General features: G+C 51.8%; 1 protein-coding gene across 3 annotated transcripts in view; it reads right to left on the bottom strand.

Moving 5' to 3' along the window:
• The window catches only part of AGO2 (argonaute RISC catalytic component 2), a 97519-nt gene that overhangs the window by 17898 nt on the left and 56138 nt on the right, over positions 1 to 23483 (bottom strand). For all 3 annotated transcript variants that reach the window (XM_082601298.1, XM_082601299.1, XM_082601300.1), the window contains 8 exons: positions 15970 to 16090; positions 8495 to 8676; positions 6736 to 6872; positions 6124 to 6258; positions 5285 to 5372; positions 3871 to 4018; positions 2930 to 3049; positions 2644 to 2766 (listed from right to left, as the gene is read on the bottom strand). In XM_082601298.1, the coding sequence (XP_082457424.1) occupies positions 2644 to 2766; positions 2930 to 3049; positions 3871 to 4018; positions 5285 to 5372; positions 6124 to 6258; positions 6736 to 6872; positions 8495 to 8676; positions 15970 to 16090 (1054 nt within the window). The remainder of the gene's footprint in view (positions 1 to 2643; positions 2767 to 2929; positions 3050 to 3870; positions 4019 to 5284; positions 5373 to 6123; positions 6259 to 6735; positions 6873 to 8494; positions 8677 to 15969; positions 16091 to 23483) is intronic.

The raw sequence follows: 23483 nt of genomic DNA, 5'->3' as shown, positions 1-23483 counted from the left end.
GGAAGGGACACTGTGACTGGAGCTGTGTTGGCTGTGGGCACACCAACACCTTGTGTGCCCTACAGAGAATGCTCGAGTCCCACACACTGGGCCTGATTAAGAGAGAAGTCTTTGGCACTGGCCTCCTCTTTTAGTTAGGGCCACACGGAGGGGGAGAGCTGTAATCTCAGGCCTATGGGCAGCAGGCCCTGAAGGACTGGGCTGTGTCTGAGTTGCTGTCATTTACTCTGCAAAAGTGTTTTTAATGAAAAACACCTTTTTCCTACTAAAATAATATAAGCATATTGTAAAAATCAAATATTACAGAAATGAATGTTTTTGTTTCCTGTATTTTCTAAACCACTACCCAGCTCCTGCGAGCCTCCTTCTATAAGACAGAGCCACCACCAAGTGTGGTGTTCCAGACTCAGTAACACACACACACACACGCAGTGTACACTGCAATGCACTCTTACTATCTGGGTGTCTCTCAGCCTCAGCCCTGCGGTGGACACGTGGCCGGCTGGCTGCCGTGCGGCAGTCCCGTACACTGGAGGTGCCAGCAGCCGCTGCCCATCAGATCCCAGCCTCCAGACATTGCCGGATGCCCCTGGGGACACTGAATGTTTTGTCTAACAGGACAATGGGTAGGGCAGGTGATGAGAAGTGTTTGCTCCCATTACAATGTTTAAGACATCTGGAAAAATTCATTCATTTAGAAGCATTAAAAAGTTTGGATCCTTACAGTTCTAACATTCTTGCAAGGTTAGATTACAAGAGCCGCTTTGCTTTCCAGATGTGACTCCTGTCTTCACTAAAAGGCGGAAAGACGCTGAATATGCAATCTTGGTTTCACTATGTAAGTCTCACTGCTTCGGGCATCTCCTCACTGACTTGTGAAAGGGAATCCACCTGTCCCTCCTAGGGCCACAGGGAGGGTTAAGAAGGGGCTGTGTCTGCAGTGTCTGAGCTCCCAGGTGCACAAGTGGGCTGAGAAGGAGCCAGGAGGCCTTGCTCAGAAGGAAGGCATCCTGCAGAGAACGGGGAGCAGCCCCTATGCCCACAAGCTAGGGTGGGGCTCCCCCCACAAAGGAATACCATGCAACAGTCAAAAACAAGCCAGAGGTCACATACATTCCAAGATCTCCATGGGATCGAAGAGAAAATATTAAGTAAAAAAAGGCAAGGCACAAACGTGTATTTAATATGCAGCTATTTGCACAAGAAGGGGTGAAAAAAATATGTGAATAATCCCTGGAGCGATTTTACAAGGAGAACTGCCTCCTGGGAAAGTAACCAGGATCTAGGGAGAAAGAGATTTTTTCCCTATAATTCTTTGTATCTTTTGAACTTTGAAACACTTAAAAAAATAGAACTTATGTTTTAAAATAAGAAAGGAAAGAGTCCTGCAAACAAAACTGAAAGGACTTCCCTGGTGGTGCAGTGGTTAAGAATCCACCTGCCAATGCAGGGAACACGGGTTCGAGCCCTGGTCCGGGAAGATCCCACATGCCGTGGAGCAACTAAGCCCGTGTGCCACGACTACTGATCCTGCGCTCTAGAGCCCGTGAGCCACAACTACTGAGCCTGAGCTCTAGAGCCCGTGAGCCACAACTACTGAAGCCCGCATGCTCTAGGGCCTACATGCCGCAACTACTGAGCCCTCATGCTGCAACTACTGAAGCCCATGTGCCTAGAGCCCGTGCTCCGCAACAAGAGAAGCCACTGCAACGAGAAGCCCGCGCACTGCAACGAAGAGTACCCTCCACTCGCCGCCACTAGAGAAAGCCCGCGCGCAGCAACGAAGAGTCAACGCAGCCAAAAAAAACAAAACGAAAGCTTGCCACAGGCACCGAGGACTGGAGTCCATTCAGGTAGAAAGGTGTCGAGTCACGTAGAACGCAGGCTCCCGCAGGTGCTCACTGACCCACAAAAGCCATGACCTTTGCTTTCTCTCTTTCTCTCTCTCTCGCTCGCTTGCTCTTTTTCTTGGCTGTGCCCCGCGGCTTGTAGGACCTTAGTTCCCTGACCAGGGATTGAACCGAGGCCCTGGCAGTAAAAGTGCCGAGTCCTAACCACTGGACGGCCAGGGGATTCCCAAAGCTGTGACCTTGGAAGCTGAGCCCCACCACCTGCGCTGCGGCTAAGGGGGAGGTGCCAGGAGGAAAGGAGAGAAGAACTTCTCGTGAGCTCTAAGGGGCTCAAGGGTCAGGACCGTACTGACCAGAACCAGAGGTCAAATGGGCAAAACCAAACAAACAGAACTGTGCCCGTGACTAAACTGATGCACTTGCTCCCACATACCTCCAAAACAAAAGTTAGAAAGCAGAAAAGCAGCATGAACTTCTGGAGAGTAACTCGTCACTGGCAGAGCATCCATCATACAAAGAATGATGCTTTTAAAATTTTGATGAGATAATAAAGTTTACCTTTTGAAAAGAAAAGGGGTGATTCAGAAAACTTTAAAAGGGTTAAGGAAGCAGTCCTTTATGAAGGCCCATTGCTGTTACAGGTTCACACTGGGGCAGGAAGAATCCTTTACCTTGACCATGGTCTACACCTCTGAGGGTGTGTGTGTGTGGGTCAGGCGCTGCTGCTCCAACATCGATGTTCAGACACATACTCCCAACACCCACAAAACGCCCCACCCAGCCGTCTACCTACCCGGCCCCCGTAGAGGATGGAGGGCGGCTGGAGGACCCGCCCGGTCACATCGGTCATCTCGTCTTTGACCATGATTCCAAACTCACGAACATACGGATCTGTGTTAAAACTGGCACTTCTCATCTTGAAAAGGGAAGAAAGAAAAGGCACAGAGTCAGGGGTGGACTTTGCTTCCTTCCAGAAGCCGAGTCTGTCCAAAGCATCGGGGGGCCTTGCCCTGGGCACCCTGAGCCGGCGTCCCCAGGGTGTCCCCACCCGAGGATTGGCCTGAGGATGTGACGCTCACCAATTTGCTAATCTCTTCCTGCCGATCGGGGGCTGACCTGGCAGTCGCTCTGATCATGGTTGAGGTCTGATTGTCGGTCAGCTTTTTTATACATCTCTGTCCCGCCACTATGTTACAGACCTATGAAGAAACGCAAGAACCGGGCGTCAGCGCCGGGCTGGGAAGCGGGCGTAGGTCTGAGACCAAGCGCGAGAGCTGGCGCCCAGCTCTGCCCGTGATATATCCACTCCTCACGAGTGAACTGCGAAGCACCACGCAGACGCCAGTGTGGAGGCTGCTCCTGAGATCCACTGGGAACCGCATGCTGGGAGGAGGCCCTCTGGTCCAAGGCAGAAACCACTCGAGGAAACCCAGCACGACAGAAGCGTGAGCCGGGAGCCGCGCCGCTGAGAGCAGCACAGCCTCTGAGACCACCCAGCGGCGGGGCGGGGCTGGCCTGTGTCCTCACCATGGGTTGTGTGGACCCCCGTCCTCAGACATGGGGGTGTAATACAGAGCTGCCGGGGATGGGAAAGAAGTCTGCCTTCTGCACACAGCCCAGGAAAAACCAAACCAAGGGCCAGGTGTTCCAGTAATTGGACAAATACCGAGAATTTAAAACACTAACAGAAAAGACTTAAAAACTTGTGTCCTAGTTTTAGCATTTGATCTTTTCCCAGGCAAGGATTTTTCAAACCAGAAGTGAATTTTAGACTTCCTGAGCACATTTTACTGGGTGCCAGGGGCCTGCTGGGCACACACGTATAGTCTCGAGCTTCACACGAATCCTGTGTTACCAAACCCATCTTATTAATGCAGAAACTGAGGCTGGACCACATCAGTTAACCTGTCCCAGGTCCCCCAGTGGCAGGAATAACAAGGTTTGGGCCCGGGGTGCCAGCAGGGCCCCCGCCCCGGAAGTTCTCCTCCGGGCCCACAGAGATGGAGGGAGGGGGACTTGCCTCTAGGGGAAGGTAGGTGTGTTTCTGCTCCTGTCCGACTTGTAAACATGGGAGGTGAGGGTAGCGCAGAACCAGCTTGTGCCTATCCTTAAAGTACTGGGCCACCGTGCACTCCACCGTCTGCCCGCTCTCCTGCTGCAGCGGGAACCTGGGGAAGAAAGAGGCGGCTCAGCCCCGGAGCTTCCCAGGCCCCCAGGGGACGGGTGACCGAGACCCACGTGCCCGCTTGCACAGGGATGCTCTTGTGGGTCTGCTTTCTTAGGGTTGAAGAAGGTAGAGGGTGATTCAAAGCATCTCCCTGGGGGTCAGAACCAAATCATGCCCTCTGGCTTATCTGAACATTCCCAAGTCCCTAAACTTTCGTTTTATCTCTGGAGTCGGGAAGTAAAAAATACCCGCACGCCTACAATATGCAATAATCACAAATGACACATACATCTAGAGTACATGGAAAGGACTCAGGACAAATGAAGACAAATCCAGAAAGAAAAGCCTGTGCACTTTCCAGCCGACCTCGCACTGACTCTGAAAGTCGTTTACCGGCTGAGTGCTCCAAGTGTCCGCCCCAGAAAACCTGAAACCTTCCAGAACAGGACAGTGAAAGGGACAAGCTGGGTCTGCTCAGGCCTCCGCAGCCACATGTGGTGGGCTGAGGCAGGAGAGGCCCACGTGCAGGGGCGGGAGAGCTCCGTGGCATCCTGCACTCACAGGGGACAGCCCCCATGCAGGATGGGGCCGAGGGCGCTGGGCACAGGGGTAGGGGACCTCTGCCGACTCCTTTGCTCTGCCCGGTGGGAGGAGGTCATGGGGACAAGGACACAGGCTCACCTCCCCCCAACCCCCCCTGCTGCACAGGACCCTGGGCGTCTTGGTATAACCAGTACCCAGAGACACACCAGGCACTTCCCACGCAGCGACCACGAAATAAACTAACGAGTCCTCACTGGACCCAGGAGGCCTCAAGGTGGGGTGAGGGGGCCACACAACCTAAGACAGCACTGCATCCGTGCGGCCGGGACACTTACTACACGGACCTGGACCCCAAACTGTCTGTGAAGTGACGGGAGCTCAAGACAGGCCGCAGCGTCGGCCTGGGCCGGGCCACGCTTGTGGATCCAGGTGGCGCCAACCGATCCCCACTCCCTCCCTGGACCCCACTCAGCAGGGAGGACTGGAAAATGAACCAAAAAGACCTTCCCTCGCCTGTCACATTCAAGAAGGAAAACTGACGGTGAGCCCCTCCCCCCGCCCCATACGGGGGAACTTCATTATTTTATTTCACGAGGTGAAGTGTGCTTTCGGAATTTTATAACTAGAATGAAAATCCTTTGCAGAAGTGACTGCTGCAGAGTTTGGACATCTGAGTGACAGTGAAGGTCGGGGCTGATAAGCGTTTGACGGGGAGGCCGTTTACGTTTGGTGGCTGGCGGGCCGCCGGGTCACGTTGCAGACGCGGTACTTCCTCTTCATCTGCCCGCAGTGCGTTATCTCCACCTTTAGACCTGAGAACACACAGCAGCTGGGCTTCAGCATCAAGACTCGCCCGGGCCTGCGGCGCACGCCCCACTGCCAGCCCATCAGCTTCCAGGGGAACCTCACCCACAGACCCACGGTGAGGGCCTTCCGGGTGACCCTCGGGCTGGGCCATCTCACCCCCAGGGACGCCCCCTGCCCCAGGGATGCCCAGGCGAGAGGCAGGGTGTGTCCTCAAAGACGAGGGGCGACGGGGGCTCGGCTGAGCAGGGCGTCAGCCGCCACGGCCTCTTCTGTGCTTCCTTCGGGGTTATTTTTAGCAACGAGGACTGCTGCCGGCTCTGAACACCCCCAGGAGGGACAGGTGCAGCGGGGCCGAGCCTGCAGGGCCTGCCAGCTCCCCGACGACGGGCAGAAGGACACAGCCAGGTCACTGAACCCTGGGCTGCGTCTTCTCGAGTGGAACCCAGGCTCGGTTAAACGACAAGGAATCAACGTTCCGGAACGTCCCGAGAAACTGATCGCGCTCGTGCTGCAGCTGCCTGGCCCTCATATCCGCGCTCGGACACTGCTGGGCCACCCCACGCAGAAAGTCATCATTTAGAAATCGTTCCCGCGCTGGGAAGCGGGCGTCCTCGTCCTGCGCTGATGTGTCCCTGAGGGCTGGCTCCTCCGCTGCCCCCTGCCCCTCCCCCTCGGAAACACGAAGGAACAAGAACTTGGGAAACTCAGGGCCATCCAGGTCGCGTCCCTCATCCACCGCGCCGGGCAGCTAGTTACCTTTGATTTCTTTGGTAAACTTGACCCTTTGGGAATCTGTCAGAGGTTTTTGTTGTTCTTCAATACTTTTAAAATCCAAAACTTCACACACAAACTCGATTACTGGCTGTGCCTTATAAAACGCTGTTGCCGAGACTACAGGCGGGAAAAGAAGAGACAAAAGCCGAGACGTGACCAGGCCTGCCCGGCCAGGCCACTCCCGCAGCCGGCCGGCTCCCCCTGCTGCCCCTGCTCGCGGACTCCGAGGGGCAGTGGAGGGGTCGGCAGAGGCTCAAGTCACCCTCTGAGGAAAACGCTGCGGTGTAAAAACAAAACCCCTCAGCCGGTGATAACCGCAAGCCTGGGTTTTCTGGCACTTTCTGACCACCTTCTGGTCTCGGGCTCCCTGAAGTTTACTGTTCCCACGTGGGGTCCAACACAGAGGGGCAGCCGGGAACCGCCCTCGGCCCCCTGAGCCACAGGCTGTGTCTGTGGAGGGGGCCCCGCGGAGGCTCTGACGGTCAGGCGTGAGCGCCACCACCCTCCGTGCGCGAGCAGCGTGGCGGGCCGGGCGCGTGTGGAGGGGCCTCGCAGCCCCCCTCAGCCCCCGATGGCGGCCGGGGCTCTGCTTACCGTCGATATTCAGCATCATCTTCCAAAGAGAAGGCCGGACGGACTGATGGAAACCAAACCACACCTCTCGGCCCCCGCCCAGCGGGTTGGAGCAGCCCTCGGACGCCGTGAAGAAGGAGCGGCCCACGGGGGTGTACCTGGAACGGGAGCCTTGTCTAGCGAGGCCGGCGGGCACACAACCCGCAGACACTCAAGCCGTCCCCTTGTGTCCACGGCCAACACGCGGGGGACACGCAGGAGAACTTCCTCCCGCGAGCCGAGGGCACAGGGGTCTGGTCACACCTTGTGCTCCCCACGCGAGCCTCCCACCGCGATGCCTCGCCTGCAGCCCTCGGGTCTGCACACAGCACTTCACCTCCTTCTAGGATGGGGCGGGCAGGGGTGCAGGTGCAGGCGACCACAGTCAGCCAGCCGGACCGGTCCCGCCCGGGCCTCGGGGCGTCTGGCACGGAAGGCCAAGGACCTCGCGGAGACCAAGCACCCAGGCCCCGTTCCCCTTCCACCCGGCTCCTCTATGGCGGGGGAGAGGGAGGTGCCGAGTTCGGACCTCGTCTCGGGGGACAGTGAGATCCACGTGAGGGAACACCCACGCCCTCCCAGGGGGAGGGACTGAAGGTGCTCAGAGACGGAGGCCACCGCACTCCCCAGGGCAGCGGCCGCGGCATCACCGAGGGTCCCCGAGGGAAGACCCTGTCGCCTACAGGCCGAGCCACCAACCAGGACACGCACACTCTGCTTCCCCCAGCCTCTTTCTCTATTTCCCCCAAACGAAAGACTTTCCTCCTGATTATAAAAGTAACATGGTGATTAATGCAAAGGAATTCAGAAAAAAAAAAAATCATAGTAATTCCTGCCACTCTTTTAAAAAACGGACTTGACATTTTGGCAACAACCCTTAAGAGCTGGGGTTTTTTGCACCCACCTGCCTTCCTCACATCAACAGTTCCAAGCAGTGACAGACTACGTGCAGGGGCCCGGGGACCCTGCCAGGAGTGACAGCCTGCCCTGTGTTTCGAGAACACCAGGGTCCCCTTTAAATCTAACATGGTCCTTCAAGGAGATTCCTCTTACACTTACACCCTCCCCTCAAACCTCAGAGTTCTGGTCGGTGTTGGGAGAGTTCAGTGAGGAGGTTCGTTTCAGTTTTAGGTTCTCCTTTCACTTAATCGTTCACAGAGTTCCCGAGGCCCTACTGTGCAGGACACCCGGGGAAGGAAGAGGCGTCCCACACTGGAAACCCGAGCGGTGGGTGTGGCTCGCACACGGCTGTCACGTGGGGAGCCGGTGTGGCCCTGCGCCTCCATCCGGTCAATCACGCGCCATCAAAGTGTCCTGCTACCCTCTGCCTCAGCAAGTTCAAGTGTGGTGATCAGTGGAAAGAAAGCAATCCATAGAATAGAGCCAAAGTGTGTGGGCGTGGGCGCTCCCGCAGTCCTGAAAGGCCCCTCCTCGTGGCAGAAGCCAGGCAAGCACAGAAGCTGGAACAGGACTCTTGAGTACGAGGGTGACTGAGAAACAGGACGAAGCTCGCACGCTGGGTGGAGTGACCGGTGCACCCAGAGACAGGCAGGCAACCTTTGTGTGCCTGGCTGCAAACTCCAGCAATTTCTTTTTATTTTACAGATTTTCCCGAGCTGGCGTTGCTACTGGTTTCATCATATAAACCCCTACGGCCGTCCCCACCCTGTCCCCAAGAACCAGCACCTCCTCAGACAGAGGATTCAGGCTTCTCGGTTCCCACCTCATGTACGGTCCTCACCTCATGGACGGCAAATGCCTCATAACCACGTCCAGGGCTTGGATCGTCTCGAAGGGGACGCTGGGCAGCCGCCCCGAAAGTGCATCGTGTAATGCCTGTAAGCTCACGCAGGACACCCACTTGATGGACACCTTGAAGATGCGGTCCTTCCCTTCTCCTGGCAACGTGACCTCCAGCTCCACCTGGGAGGGGATCCAGAGCACACAGTTACTCACGTTTCCCTCTTAAGAAGCTACAGGGAGGTCAAGGGTGGTGGGTCAGCTTCCAGAACCCCCAGGTTAGGGGAATTCAGCCGGTCCTTCGTCCAAGCACAGGAGAGGGCACGCTCAGCCCCTCCTCCAGCAGCCAGTGACTGAAGTACAATGGGAGTCCTTCCCACCATGGATGTCTAGTGCTTCCCTAGCCCGATCCTGCACACGGTGGCAGCCGGGAGAGGCGAGGGGCCAGAGAAGGCGTCCTGAAGCCGCACAGCAGCTGCTCAGCTGGGGTCTGGGTCGGCCTCTCTGAGGAGGGCACCCCAGGAAGAGGAAAGCAGGGCGCAGGCACAAGCCTAGGCTGCTCCTGGGACGGAGGAAGGGGGCGTGGGCAGCTCACTGGGGGTCCTGGGGAGTTACTCTTTCTCCAGTGGGACTGAGAAAACTGCAGTGGCTCTGGGGGTTCCTGTTTTCTGGGTCCCTTAAGAGTCCATAAGCTAGTTTTGCAGTGAAGATTTATTTATTTATTTATTTATTATTCACATGAACAAAAGCCTTCTCAGAACAGACATGAGGTAAAACAGAGCAAAACGCTAACAACAATCTAGATGGGTATGCATCCTCCAATTCCTTCGACGTTTGTCTGATTACACTTGTCCACAATAAAACGTGGGCAGATCACAGGCACTGAATGAAGCATGTGGGCGGTGGGGACAAGCCAGGCTCTTCCCCAGGCAAACAAGCCCTGATGCTGTTCCAAGGGCTGTCTACGCCCGTCTGCGCAACAGGAAAGTGCTGCGGTACCAGCATCGCCAGGTCCACGATGGCGGAGAAAGTAGCTTCAACTACCACAAGGCCAATCAGAATTTCCTGAGAAGAAATTAAAACGCTCAGCAAGACCTCAGAATATGTACACAATAGCACTCAGCGTTCACAACAGCCCTTTCTGTGATCATGGAAACAGTCTTTTCTTGAGCTGACCAGGACAGAAGCCACTGGCCTCCTGGGGCCACTGAGCACTTGAAATGTGGCTGGCGAGACTGCAGAACTGAACTTTTAGCTTCATTAACTTCTAGTAGATTTGAGTGCACACAGCCGCGTGCAGCTAGTGGCGGGTGTGCAGGACAATGGCCCCAGGTGCGCCCTCTGGAGCCAACCCTCGATGAACAGCGAATGCACTTCTCTCCCCGCCTCCCGGCATGTCCTTCGCCCCTCACCACGCCCACCCACCCTGCTCCACGTGATGCCCAGACCCACCTTCACCCAGTCCCTTCATTCCACCACTGAAACATTAGATTATTATTTGGTGACTGACTAATGCAATCTGAGCATCACACACACAGACCCCACTCAGTTGATGACTGAAGCGATTCTGATATTTGCCGATAATACTTCCCCATGTTTATGGAACATCTATTGGTAGGGCACAGACTATATACTTTATCCTTAAACACCCAAAAATCCCAGCAAGGGAGACTTGTTCACCAGGCGTTATACAAAAAACACAGACCCTCAGACTGACAGTCCAGCCCAAGGCCACACAACCATGAAAGGGCAGACATGGGATTGGGAGCCAGCTGGGCTGATGTCAAAGGCCCATCCCCTCCCCACGTGATGACTGGGGGGGGGGGGCGCGGGGCCGAGAGGTCCTGGCACCAGCCTCGCTCATTCATTCACACCCTCCTTCCCCTTCTCACCGACAGCCTGTGCTCAGCCTCTGCTCACTCTGCACTCTCGGGGGCGCCCTCCCTCATGCACTTGCCACACCCCATTCAGACATCACCAGAGCAGCAACCAGACTGCACCGAAGTCCCCTGCACACCTGTGTCCTGGGTGTGCTCCAGCACAGGCCCACACACCAAGCCTGACGGCCCCAAAATGGAAACGGCCCGAGGTCCATCGAAGGGAGAACACAACAGGGAAAAAGGAACACGTTCTTCACAATGGATGGATTTCAAGCATCTTAATACTGAAAAAAAGTGGCAAGCCACAGAGGCACACTGCAGTATGATTTGTCTCAGGGCAAAACATATGTTAAGGATGCACACACAGCTGATAAAACCAGTCAAGAAAGGGTCCATTTAACCCAGGTCATCAGGATGGTGGCCACGGGGGAGGGCTCGAGTGTGGACCAGCAGAGACCTGCTCGCACTGTCAGCAGAGGGGGTAGCACTCCCGCCTATTCAGAAATGGTGCACCGAGGACACGGCCAACAGGTGGGCGGAAACCACACGCTAGTTTCCATCTCACACACCGACGTGTACAGCAGGCACTTCACGCCTACAGCACACGTCTCCACCCAGCAGCACCTGGCGTATCTAAAGAACAATTCTGTGAACCGGAGCTAATTAGACACTTGTCAATGTCATTCTTTAAAAATGCCTCTATAATCCAACTGAGTGGGATTCAGAGGGGCGTATTTTCCTTTAGCAAAAGGTACTTCTATTTTTATTTTTTTAAAAACACCCTTCCTTTACTTATTTATTTCTGTAATTTATTTATTTTTGGCTGCATTGGGTCTTCATTGCTTTGTGTGGGCTTTCTCTAGCTGCGGTGAGCAGGGGCCACTCTTCGTTGCGGTGCACGGGCCTCTCATTGCGGTGGCTTCTCTTGTTGTGGAGCATGGGCTCTAGGCACGCGGGCTTCAGTAGTTGTGGCACGTGGGCTCAGTAGTTGTGGCTCACAGGCTCTAGAGCACAGGCTCAGTAGTTGTGGTGCACAGGCTTAGTTGCTCCGTGGCATGTGGGATCTTCCCGGACCAGGGCTCGAACCCATGTCCCCTGCATTGGCAGGTGGATTCTTAACCACTGCACCACCACGGAAGTCCTCTATTTTTAAATAGATTCTAGACCAGCCTCCTCTTGGCCCCCATAAAAAGGGAACAGAATAAGTTCCAGGCTCTACAACATTCTCTGTCAGCCACGTCTCAAGAGGCCGACTGGTACAGCCATCTAATATCTTAGGGATGATGAGATTCCAACAGAAATGTCACTCCAGGGGCAGGGTGGCACCGGGCTTCAGCTGTCACACGAGCCCAAGAGCAGTCCTCAGGTCCGTCTGGGCTGCCGGCCACTGGACTCGCTCCACACACCAAGACACTTCCACCTCTGAGCATCCTGTAGCTCTTGGTCCCAGCCACGCAGCATCCAAGGGCAGTGTGCGGGTCCCAGCTCTGTAACCTCTGTGGCTCCTTTGGGTCCCATCTGTAATACAGGACAGGAGGGCAGCCCACGTGCCGCACAGATGCCTGTGCCAACCGAGGATGCCGGCAGCCCAGAAGCTGTGACACAGGAAGGCGACCAGTGCCAGCTTTTGAATATGGACAACGTTAGCAGGGGTGCCACCCCAGGCCTGGAAGACGGGGAGGCAGATGTGAGAGGCAACGTCTCCAGGCAGACCACAGCCACACGCTCAGTCCCTTCTGTCTGAACGTCGCCAGGGCGACAGACTAGAACTGGGACAGGAAGAGTCCCGCTTGGTGCCGCCGTGCAGCTCGGAAGCAGCACCGACAAGAGCAAGGAGAGGCGTGCGCAGCCGGGGAGCAGCAGCCACGGCGCCCAGCGGGCTTTGCTCGTCCAGATGTGGCTGCCATGCATCCCTCAGGAAGGAGCGGCAGTGCCGGCAGGGCCTCGGGGTCGCCAGGCTCCGTGCGCACAGGGCACTGGGAGCGCAGGTCTTCTGTGACCGGCACAGCAGCAGATCCCGTCAACGAGCAGCCTGTCCCCAGATGACCCAGGACAAAGCGTTGGGAGATGGCCGGGAGTTCAGTGACCGCGGCAGGAGAACGACAGGTCCAGGGAGGGGTTGCGCTGCTGAGGAAGCCGTGCTTGCCGAGCACCTCCACCCGCCAACAGGCCAAAGCACGCGGACATACGCCGCCGGCCCGGGCCTCCCTGGTGGCGCAGCGGCTAGCAACCCGCCTGCCAATGCAGGGGACATGGGTACGAGCCCTGGTCCGGGAAGATCCCACATGCCGCGGAGCAGCTAAGCCCGTGAGCCACAACTACTGAGCCTGCGCTCTAGAGCCCGCGAGCCACAACTACTGAAGCCTGCGCGCCTAGAGTCCGTGCTCCGCGACGAGAGAAGCCACTGCAATGAGAAGCCTGCGCACCGGGACGAAGAGCAGCCCCGTGGCTAGAGAAAGCCCACGCTCAGCAACGAAGACCCAATGCAGCCAAAAGTAAGTAAGTAAGTAAGTAAGTAAATAAATAAATAAATAAAATTTATTTTTTTAAAAAAAACAAAAAACTGCCGCAGGTTCACTAGAGGGACCCTCAGTCCGAAGGCAGCAAGACTGCCTGAGGGGCAAACGAGGCCAAGCAGACCCTCCACCTGTGGGCTCGCCAAGGAGGGGGCCCCAAGGACGGCTCCCTGGCCCCCACCGCCTCTGCCCTCCCCTCCTGCCCCTCCTCAGACCTGCGACCCTCCAAGTGCAGAGGCCTCACCACCCTGCTCAGACTCTCCAGCCCGTCACCCCAGGTCAGCAGTAGCCAGCGGGGCACAGGCAGCCCGGCTCGCGGTCCGGGGCATGGCGCGGGGGGAGAAGGGGCGCCGTGGACTCTGAAGGCTGGAACGCCTTCTACGCAGGGTCTGCTACCCATCGAGCGCACGCCTGGCCTCACGGGACGCTTCCTTTTAAGAAGGAGACGCTCACACCTTCCTGAATAAACAGAGAGAGGCTGTAGGTCCAGGAAGCTGCAGACCCGCTGGGGGAGGGCTGGACCCAGCACCAAGGACAACCAATGACACACAACCCCATTTGCAACTCATGTCGCTCCTGCTGAAGAGGATCCAGAAGTTAAACCCCAGACTGGGAACGGCCCTCACAGACTCCTCAGTCTCCGTGTGGGGAGGGAAGGGCTGGCCTGGCGCACCGGGTCTTCCAGCCACGATAGGGCTGGGATCAAGGGGCGCGCGCGCGCGTGCGTGCGTGTGGCAGGGGGTCGCTAGTAGCAGAGCGCAGGAGTAGATCGCAAACAGCTGCCTTCCGTGAGTGAGGGCCCGGGGCCACATTCTGTGCACAGACCTGTGCAGAGCCACCTGCGGCCCCCGGGCAGCCGCTAGCAGACAGGGTTACCGGGACATTAAAGGATGTCTTCTCTTACTACAAGAGTGCCCGTGACACAAAAGTACTGTACAGAAAAGAGAGCAAACGTAAAATGAAAAAAAAAGGATGACACTTTGCTACAAGATGTGAACATACAGAAATAGAAAAGGTTAACATCTTACATTAGCTCTCAAACGGAAGAGATTAATTTCTGCATCTCACGAATATTTGACAGAACCTTAAAGACAAGGGGAAGGAGGGGTCTGGAATCTGGAGACCCACACTAACCAAACGCTGTGGCCTTGGCTAGGTCCTCTCAGCTCACCTGGAAAAAGGACGAGGAGGGGTGGGACTCAAGTTAAGAGACACTGATGCCCACTGAGTCTTGGCAATAAGTACAAAGGGCTGCTGTGAGCATTGGGGGTGTCCACATGGACATGGTCAAGATGACAGATGCGAACCCTTGGGCCAGCAACAGCAGCTATTAGCATCTGCTAAGTGTGCACTGCGTCCCAGGTGTTCTACGGGCACCACCAGGAGAGTGGCTTAGAGATGCAGACACCCCAGACCCTGAACCAGAACCAGCACTTAACAGAGGCCCCAGGGCTGCAGGAAGCACACTGAAGGTGGAGAAGCTTTTCTTGGGATGTGTTCACCCATTGAATTGTCACAAGGACCCTGGGAGGTAATGTCTATACCATCTCCCCACTTTATAGGGGTGGCAGGTGAGGCAGCTTACCCAAGGTCCCAGCACGAGTTAAGGGCAAAGCCAGGCCTCGGATCAGACGTATTATTACCCTAGAGCCCGTGTTAACGTCCACAACGACGTGTCTCAAATTTGAACCCCATACATCCTCCCCACCCCTCCTGAAGGAAAAACACTCCTTAGCCCCCCCAGTATCTAATTATAAATAGCTACAGACAAAACTGTGAATAAACTCCTTATGCTTTTCTTTCTTATAGAACTTTAAACAAAACAAAAACAAAAACAAATGTGCAAATTAAACACAAAACTTTATAACTCATACATTTCAAATGCAGAGCATGTTAATTCGCAAGGGGTGACTGCTCAGCTGACAGGCATCGGGTCCTGGGGCTCCTTCAAATTCAAAACCATGTCAATCCCCCCCCCCCAACCCCAGCCAGGCAGGGCTGGGCAGAGCACCACTGTTATCTCCTAGAATCACCGCAAGGCCCTACGGGGGTGGGGGTGGGGGGGGGGGTGGGGACAGAGCCCTTATCACCACTGGCCTGCCCTCGGCCCTAACGTACTCCTCCTATCTGAGTGTCACACCTCATCACACTTCCCAGCCAGCCGTGCTGCTGGGAGCTGAAACCACCGGCCTGGCTGGCCATTCAGATGGCAGAGAGGAGCTCAGTGGTTTTAAGATCGTCATTAAAATGCAAAAGCAAAAACACTTCTGTAGAGAACTTACAGGTCACGGGGCAGAAGTTTCAGACCCTCTAAGCTCTGAGCTGTTTTCCCTCTCGGGGACCCTGGGGGTAAGAAGCTAATTGTGTAGGTCATTCTTGAAGGGAATCAGCTTCTACAGTCTTGTTGGGGTAACTGTTAAATGACTGGTTTGGGTTTTTTTTAAGTGCGGGTAAAAATGATTTCCAAGCCATCCTTGGTCCTCTCTTATAAACAATACCCGTCATCCCAGAGCAGCCCATTGGTTGAAAGATACGCCAAGAAGGAACAGCTTCTGGGCAGAAATTTCACCGCTTTTTAAATAAAACCACGGTAAGGACAAAGACAACAAGGAAAGGTGACACTTTAAAACAACTACTACTCCCAGGGTGATTAATTATCATGACCACCAGTTCAGATGAATCACTGGCTATGGCTGAATGATTGCTGTGTTTCACCGCCTTTGTCCCCCACACACTCACCTGTGCAAACAACCTTCTCCGTAGGTCTTTACAGCCCCGCCTTGTCATCCAGGCTCCTGGCTGGTGCTGGTCTGGGGCATGTGTGTGCACGTGTGTGCTTTACATTTACAAGCTTAGTGGTTTCAGGAAGCTCTCAACGTCCTTCTCTGCACTTAGACAACTTAACCCTCTGCCACTGAAAACCACGGCACACGGGAGGCAGTTTCTGTGGATCTCACGATGAAGCACACGACCAATTAGCGGCTCTTTCCTCCTGGGTGAAGTGATTCAGTGTGTGACAAGAGGACACCGGACTTCACTTCTCGCACACTGCTCGATCCAACCCACCTCTGTGAGCTCACCTTATCCCTCCCAATTGGAAGGGGCATCGCTGTGTAGAGATTCTTCCTTCCATCAAACACTGGTTTCCGATCCCCAAAGATCTGTGTTTTAAAGTGCTGAACCATATGTTCCACTATTTCCCTGAAACAAGACAGAATTCGAGCAAAACATCAATAAAATCAGGGAAATGGCACACAAGGACGACATTCTTCTGACCCTGGTTTTTAAGCAATTTTATAAGCCCTGTGGCTCCTTTTAAAAACGTGACTTTCAACTTCCTTCTATAAGAGATCAAACTAGAACCTTCCATGGGTTTACGCTCACTCATTTAGTGACTCAAGCATGGGAGAAGCCCCTCCCCGCCCAGCACTGTGCACGCTGCATCCACGGAAGACTAGCGGACGGGGTTCCTGCTCCGGAAGCTGCTGGACTAGCTGCCACGTGTGACGTGCACACAGAGCGCCCCCCGCCCCGCCGACACCGCGGGCTGGCTCGGCCGGGGCCTCGGGCTCCTGCGGTTCGCTGTACAGCTCGCCCTGGGTACCACTGCCCTTCCAGTCTGGGCTCCGGCACGAAGACCCTGAACATGCAGTGCAGGTTTGCTACTGTAAGCGACGAAGATTCTGGGGCGTCAACGGGAGCGGCAGGAACCCGGCGAGCACGAAGCAGCTGTTCTACTGTGGGGCTCTGAGGACCGAGCAGACCAGTGGCCCTACCTCGCCCCGTTTTGCCTATCTGTCCACGACTCAGCAGAGAAACGCACCGCGATGACCAGGGACAGCTCAGCTCTCCTGCGGGCCCCAAGGCCCAGGGAAGCGCCAGGCCCACCGACCACCCTCCCTCTCTGCACTTCTCTGCTCCAGGGGAGCCCCACCTGGAACACCTCTGTCAGCATGTTACATTAACTCACCCGACTCTGATAAAGTACAGATAGGAAAAGCTGTGATGCCTGCCTGGTCCCCAAAGGTCCTCGTAAGGGAAACATGCAAAGGATTGATAGCAAACAGACTGTTAGAGGCTCAAAATCTCAGTCATTATCAGCAAACAGCAGCTCATGGGATGTGGTAAAGAAGGAGATGGATTCTGACAGCAGGGAAAGGGGAGGTGGACAGAGGAGGGGGAGGCACATCTGAGCTCAGGCTTGTTGCCGTAAGGGTATTTCTGTGGGACACAGCCTTGGTCATCTTTCAGGACGCAAGAACCAGAAATTCATTCCATTCTTTTCCTTGAATGAGAAAAGCGGGCCTAAGAAGGGTTTGCTTATTCAAACTGGCTTTGCCCAGCTGACTTTCAACTGTGCTAGCTGCAGGAGGTGGGTCCCCGGGGATCCAGCTAATCCTGCCCCAAACACCCACTGCTTGGGGAGTCCCTGGGACAGATGGAGCCTCTGCTTTGCTGGCTTCACCAAGAAGGCACCGGGCCTCTGACACCAACTGGGAGATCACAGCCCTAGCAGGACAAGGACAGCCCTAGCTGTCCTCAAGGACAGCTAGTGCAGCTCTGACCTCCATCCCCACCACCCCTGACCAGTAGCCAGGGTGCAATCTCACCTGCTGCTCCACACACTACTCTGGGCCACCCAAGACAAGGTGGCCCCTTCCTCCACGCTGTCTCCAGACCACTCCCCCCCAAACTTCAAGGACCCCATCTTCTTGGCCAAGACTTCACGGTCAACTCAAGGTCCAGATGGCTCCACTGGGGAGTCCTGCCCACATTCAAAGAACAAATCCGCCAACTGAATTCAAATTTATCATGAACAGAATTAGGAGGGCACACGCCCCAACTCATTTTATGAAGCTAGAAAAACTTTTATCTCAAAACACAACAAGGTGATCGTGGGACAATCTCGCTTATAAACACAGATGCAGAACAAAATAAGAGAAAGCCCCACCCTCCACTGCTGCTCTCTCCCCCAGGATTGGAGTAGGTCAGCCAAACCAATGTGGTCCTTCCTAAAGGGACCAGTAAAGTACATTACAACGAGAAATGGACTTCCCCACAGTTACGTGTGTAGGGAATAAGGGAGAGGGGACAACTGGTTCCAAGTGGCATACACAACTCTTTTATTTGGGAGTTGGAAACACCATAAGAAACAAAACAACCAACTGATATACCATAGTCACGGACAGGAATATTCAATTCTGCAAACAAATTCATTCCTCAATCCCAATGAAAATCCAGAGGGGTTAATTTTTATCTGATGGGATTTAATAAACTAATTCTAAAATGTATTTGGAAATAACGAAGGATAAAGGCTGGTAAGCACACTCTTGAAAAGGTACCTGGTGGACGTAAAAGCTACCATGACAGAGACAGTGTGGTGCTGGAGGAACAGACAAGCAGAACTCAGGAAAGAATCGAGGGCCCAGAAAAAGACCCACCGACATACAGACGTTCCATTTATGACAGAAGGAGGAGAAGAGAGAGGACAAAGAAAGCTTCTCAGTACCTTGTGCTGAGGGCAACTAGGTGTCTAGTATTCAAAGCAATAAATAGAGCCCACACAACACAAAACGTTTATCTACAGTAACACTTACTGTTCTCAGCTGAATTCAACTGTTGGCATGATGACTCCACCTACACACCAAACTATGGGTGGGAGTCACGTCCTACCCAGGAACATCCAGCACCTGGCAGTTTGGCACACCAGGCGCTCAGTAAATATTTGTTCAAAGAAGGAGGCTGTTCAGTCATTACCTCTGGAGTCACCCTGATGGTCTACGAAGCAATCCTGCTCAGGTGACTAATGGTACACAGCCCTGACCACCACATGGACCAAGAGAAAGCATCCTCATTACCCACACGATGTCCCTGTGCCTCGATGGCCCACTTGATCACCTTGTATCATCTTTTGCAAAACGTAAGTAGGGATCATTGCTTAATTTTTATGACCTGATAGCAACTAATTCTAAAATGTGAAGGTCCCTTCTCTCTATCAGCCCAGACTGACTCCCAGAGGCTGGCCAGTGCCTTCCTATCCTTCTCTCTCTGTTTTAACTGTGGTAAAATACAGATAACATAAAATTTGTCATCAGTCATTTTTACATGTACAGTTCAGGGGCATCAAGTACATCCATATTGTTGTACAATCATTACCACCATCCATGCCCAGAACTACTTCTTATTCCCCAAGAGAAGCTCCGTTCCCATTAAACGGTAACTCTCCCCAACCCCCCACCCCTTTCCAGGCCCAAGGACTTTTTTGGACCAGATTCTCCCCAGTGACTGCTGAGATATGTCTGAGCAGAACCACCTGGGCACATGTCATTCCTCAAGTCCCTGTGTTTAGTTCTTTCTTCATATCAAGTTTGACCACTGGAAAGCAAAGTTCCTGTACTACATCAGTTTGGCTCCCTGGACAAACACCTTTACTGAACCTAATTCTCAAGCTATGATCCTGACCTCACTCAAAAGGCACGGGCCCCCAGATACTATCCGTACACGTTCTAGAGACTCATTACGTGCTCAGTATCTTACAGAATGATCCACATATTAAAACGTAGAGTGAAGATGACAATGGCAAACGTGTTGGCACCTACTCTCTGCCAGGCTGCACATGGAACAACTCATTCAGTCCTCACAGTAACCTAGGAGGTCAACACCACCTCTATTTTACACACAAGGACACAGAGGCACAAGCCACACACTGCAGAGTGTCAGTGGCCAGATGTGAAATGGCCTCGTGGTTAACAGGACATGTCTGCTAATCCAGAGCGGCTGAAACGCTCCCTTGGCAGCTTGTCTGCCTTGTTACCAAAATTCTGAGAAGTTTCCTCTTTTAAAAAAATGCTTTCTTGTAATTTAAAAAACCCCAACAGACAGAAGTCCAAGACCAAATGACTTCACAGATGAATTCTACCAAACATTTAAAGAAAAGTTAAACCTATTCTTTTCAAACTATTCCAGAAAATTGAAGAGGAAGAAGTGCTTTCTGAACTCATCTGATGAGGCCAGCATCACCATGATACCAAAACCAGACAAAGACACCATAAAAAACAGAAAATTACAGGCCGATATCTGATAAACATAGATGCAAAAATCCTCAACAAGATGTAAGCAAATCAAATTCAGTAATACATTAGAAAGATCATACACCATAAAGTGGGATTTGTATCGGAGATGCAAGCATGTTTCGATATCTGCAAATCAAACAATGTGATATACCATATTAATGAACTGAAGAATAAAAATCATCATTGGGCTTCCCTGGTGGTGTAGTGGCTGAGAGTCCGCCTGCCAATGCAGGGGACACGGGTTCATGCCCCGGTCCGGGAGGATCCCACATGCCGCGGAGCGGCTGGGCCCGTGAGCCACGGCCGCTGAACTTGCGCGTCCGGAGCCTGTGCTCCACAATGGGAGAGGCCACAACAGTGAGAGGCCTGCATACCGCAAAAAAAATAATAAATTTAAATAAATAAATAAATAAATATCATCATTACCTCAATAAATGTAGAAAAAGCATTTGATAAAATTCAACATCTATTTATGATTAAAAACTCTCAACAAAGTGGGTATAGAGGAAACATACCTCCACATGACAAAGGCCATAATATGACAAACGGCCAACATCACACTCAATGGTGAACAGCTGAAAGCATTTCCTCTGAGAAGAGAAACAAGAAGACAAGGATGTCCACTCCTGCCACTTTGATACAACATAGTTTTGGAAGTCCCAGCCACAGCAATCAGATAAGAAAAAGAAACAAAAGGAATGCAAATTGGAAAGGAAGAAGTAAAACTGTCACTGTTTGCAGATGACATGACACTATATATAGAAAATCTTAATGATGCCACCAAAAACCTATTAGAACTAATACATGAATTAGGTAAAGGGGCAGGATACAAAATTAATATACAGAAATCTATTACATTTCTATATACTAATAACGAACTATCACAAAGAGAAATTAAGGAAACAATCCCATCAAAAAGAGTAAAATACCTAGGAATAAATCTTACCAAGGAGGTAAAAGACCTGTACTCAGAAAACTATAAGACACTGATGAAAGAAACTGAAGACAACACAAACAAGTGGAAAGACACATTCATGGATTGGAAGAATTAATATTGTTAAAATGACCATACTACCCAAGGCACTCTACAGATTCAGTGCAGTCCCTATCAAAAAACCAATGGCATTTTTCAGAGAACTAGAATAAATAACTCTAAAATTTATATGAAAATGCAAAAGACCCCAAACAGTCAAAACAGTCGAAACGATCTTAAGAACAAAGCTGGAGGTATCATGTGCCCTGATTTCTAACTATACTACAAAGCTACAGTAATCAAAACAGTATGGTATGGGCACAAAAACAGACACACAGATCAGTGGAACAGAATAGAGCCCAGAAATAAACCCAACTTACACGATCAATTAATCTATGACAAGGGAGGCAAGAATATACAGTGGGGAAAAGACAGCCTCTTCAATAAATGGTGTTAGGAAAACTGGACAGCTACATGTAAAATAATCAAACTGGACTACTTTTTTTTACAAGAATACACTCAAAATGGATTAAAAACTTATATTTAAGACCTGAAACCGTAGAACTCCCAGAAGAAAACACAGGCAGTATGCTCTCTGACATAATCTTAGCAGTATTTTTTTTGGATCTGTCTCCTTAAGCAAGGGAAACAAAAGCAAAAATAAACAAATGGGACTACTTCCAACTAAAAAACTTTTCACAGCAAAGGAAACTATCAACAAAATGAAAAGGCCACCTACTAAATAGGAGAAGGTATTTGCAAACAATATATCTGATAAAGGGTTAACATCCAAAATATACAAAGAACTCATACAACTCAACATCAAAAAACCAAACAACCTGATTAAACACAGGCAGAGCACCTGAGCAGACATTTTTCCAAAGAAGATACACAGACGACCAGACACATGAAAAGATGCTCAACATCACTAATCATCCGGGAAATGCAAAACAAAACAATGAGATATAAGCTCACGCCTATCAGAATGGCTGACCACAAATAAAAAGTGTTGGCAAGGACGTAGAAAAAGGGAGCCCTTGTGCCCTGCTGGGGGGAATGTAAATTGGTGCAGCCACTATGGAAAACAGTATGGAGGTTCCTCAAAAAGTTAAAAACTACCATACAATCTAACAATTCCACTTCCGGATATTTTTCTGAAGAAAACAAAACCACTAATTAGATATACAATATAAAAGGTACGTGCACCCCTATGTTAATGGCAGCATTATTTACAATAGCCAAGATATGGAAGCAAACTAAGTGTCCACTAATAGATGAATGGATAAAGATGTAATGTGTGTGTGTGTGTGTGTGTATGTATATATATACATACACACACACACACACACATACATTCACTGGAGTATTACTCAACCATAAGAATGAACAAAATTTTGCCATTTTCAACAACATGGATGGACCTAGAAGGTATTATGCTAAGTGAAAGAAGTCAGACAAAGACAAATACTGTATGATTTCACTTAACAAGTGAAAAAACATAACAAAACAGAAAGAGACTCATAGACATAGAGAACAAACAGGTGGTTGCAGGGGGTGATGAGTGAAATAGGTGAGGGAGATTAAGAGGTATACAAACTTCCAGTTATAAAATAAATAAGTCACTAAACATTTTTTAATGTATTCTTTTGGTAATTTCTAGTTACACAGATTTTTTCATTAATACATTCTCACTGTAAATTTCAAACACGGATAATGCTCCAAGTCCACCTAGACCACCTCTTTATTTCAATTCTCTTCTCAGAAGCAACCTTATTATTTTTAAACCTATGCATTTATATAAATACATAGGTACATAAAAAAAATACAGTGTATTATTTTTTAAACACACATGGTTCTGGAGCTTGCTGTTTTCCCAGGATGTGTGTTTAACACCTTTCCTTGTCACTATATACAAAGTGGCATCAAGTCTAGAAATAGAAATGTTATTGTATCATGTACTGTAACGTAATATTAACCACATAGTTGTCTATGTTTCCAGACGTGGTATTCATACTGTGAAGCTCCATTTCATTGCTGTCCATCGTTTCACAGTACTCCACAGTATGTTTACTTAACCATCCCCATTGGTTGATACCGAAATGACTTCTTTTCTCTCTCGCTTTTCGCCATCACGATATTAGACATCCTTGTACATATCTCTCTTTGGGATGAACACTTAGAGGCAGAATCGGTGGGTCAAAGGTATATGGGGTATTATTTTTATTTACATATATACACAAAACCACCTTCTGAAAAGTCTGGACCAACGTACATTTCCTCCAGTGGACAGTACCCATAAGCAGCAGGCTGCACGTGACGCAGTCATGCTGCCCTGCCCGGCTCTTCCCGAGCACCGCGTGAGCACCTGAGCAGGGCTCTCCTAGGGCCACTTGACAGAGTGCAGGAGGAACAAGAGGGAAAGTGCAGACGAAAGGTCAGGAGCACACCTCCCTCCTTCCAGTAGCCCATCCCGCGCTTCCGAGCACGGCACCACTACTTCTGACCCGTTGGCAAGGTTTCCTAGCGCTGGCTGTAAGGCCCGCACAGC

The sequence above is a fragment of the Mesoplodon mirus genome (assembly GCF_964341445.2).
Source record: "Mesoplodon mirus genome assembly, chromosome: 16".
Lineage (NCBI taxonomy): Eukaryota > Metazoa > Chordata > Mammalia > Artiodactyla > Ziphiidae > Mesoplodon > Mesoplodon mirus.
This window is presented reverse-complemented; position numbering and strand designations above follow the sequence as displayed.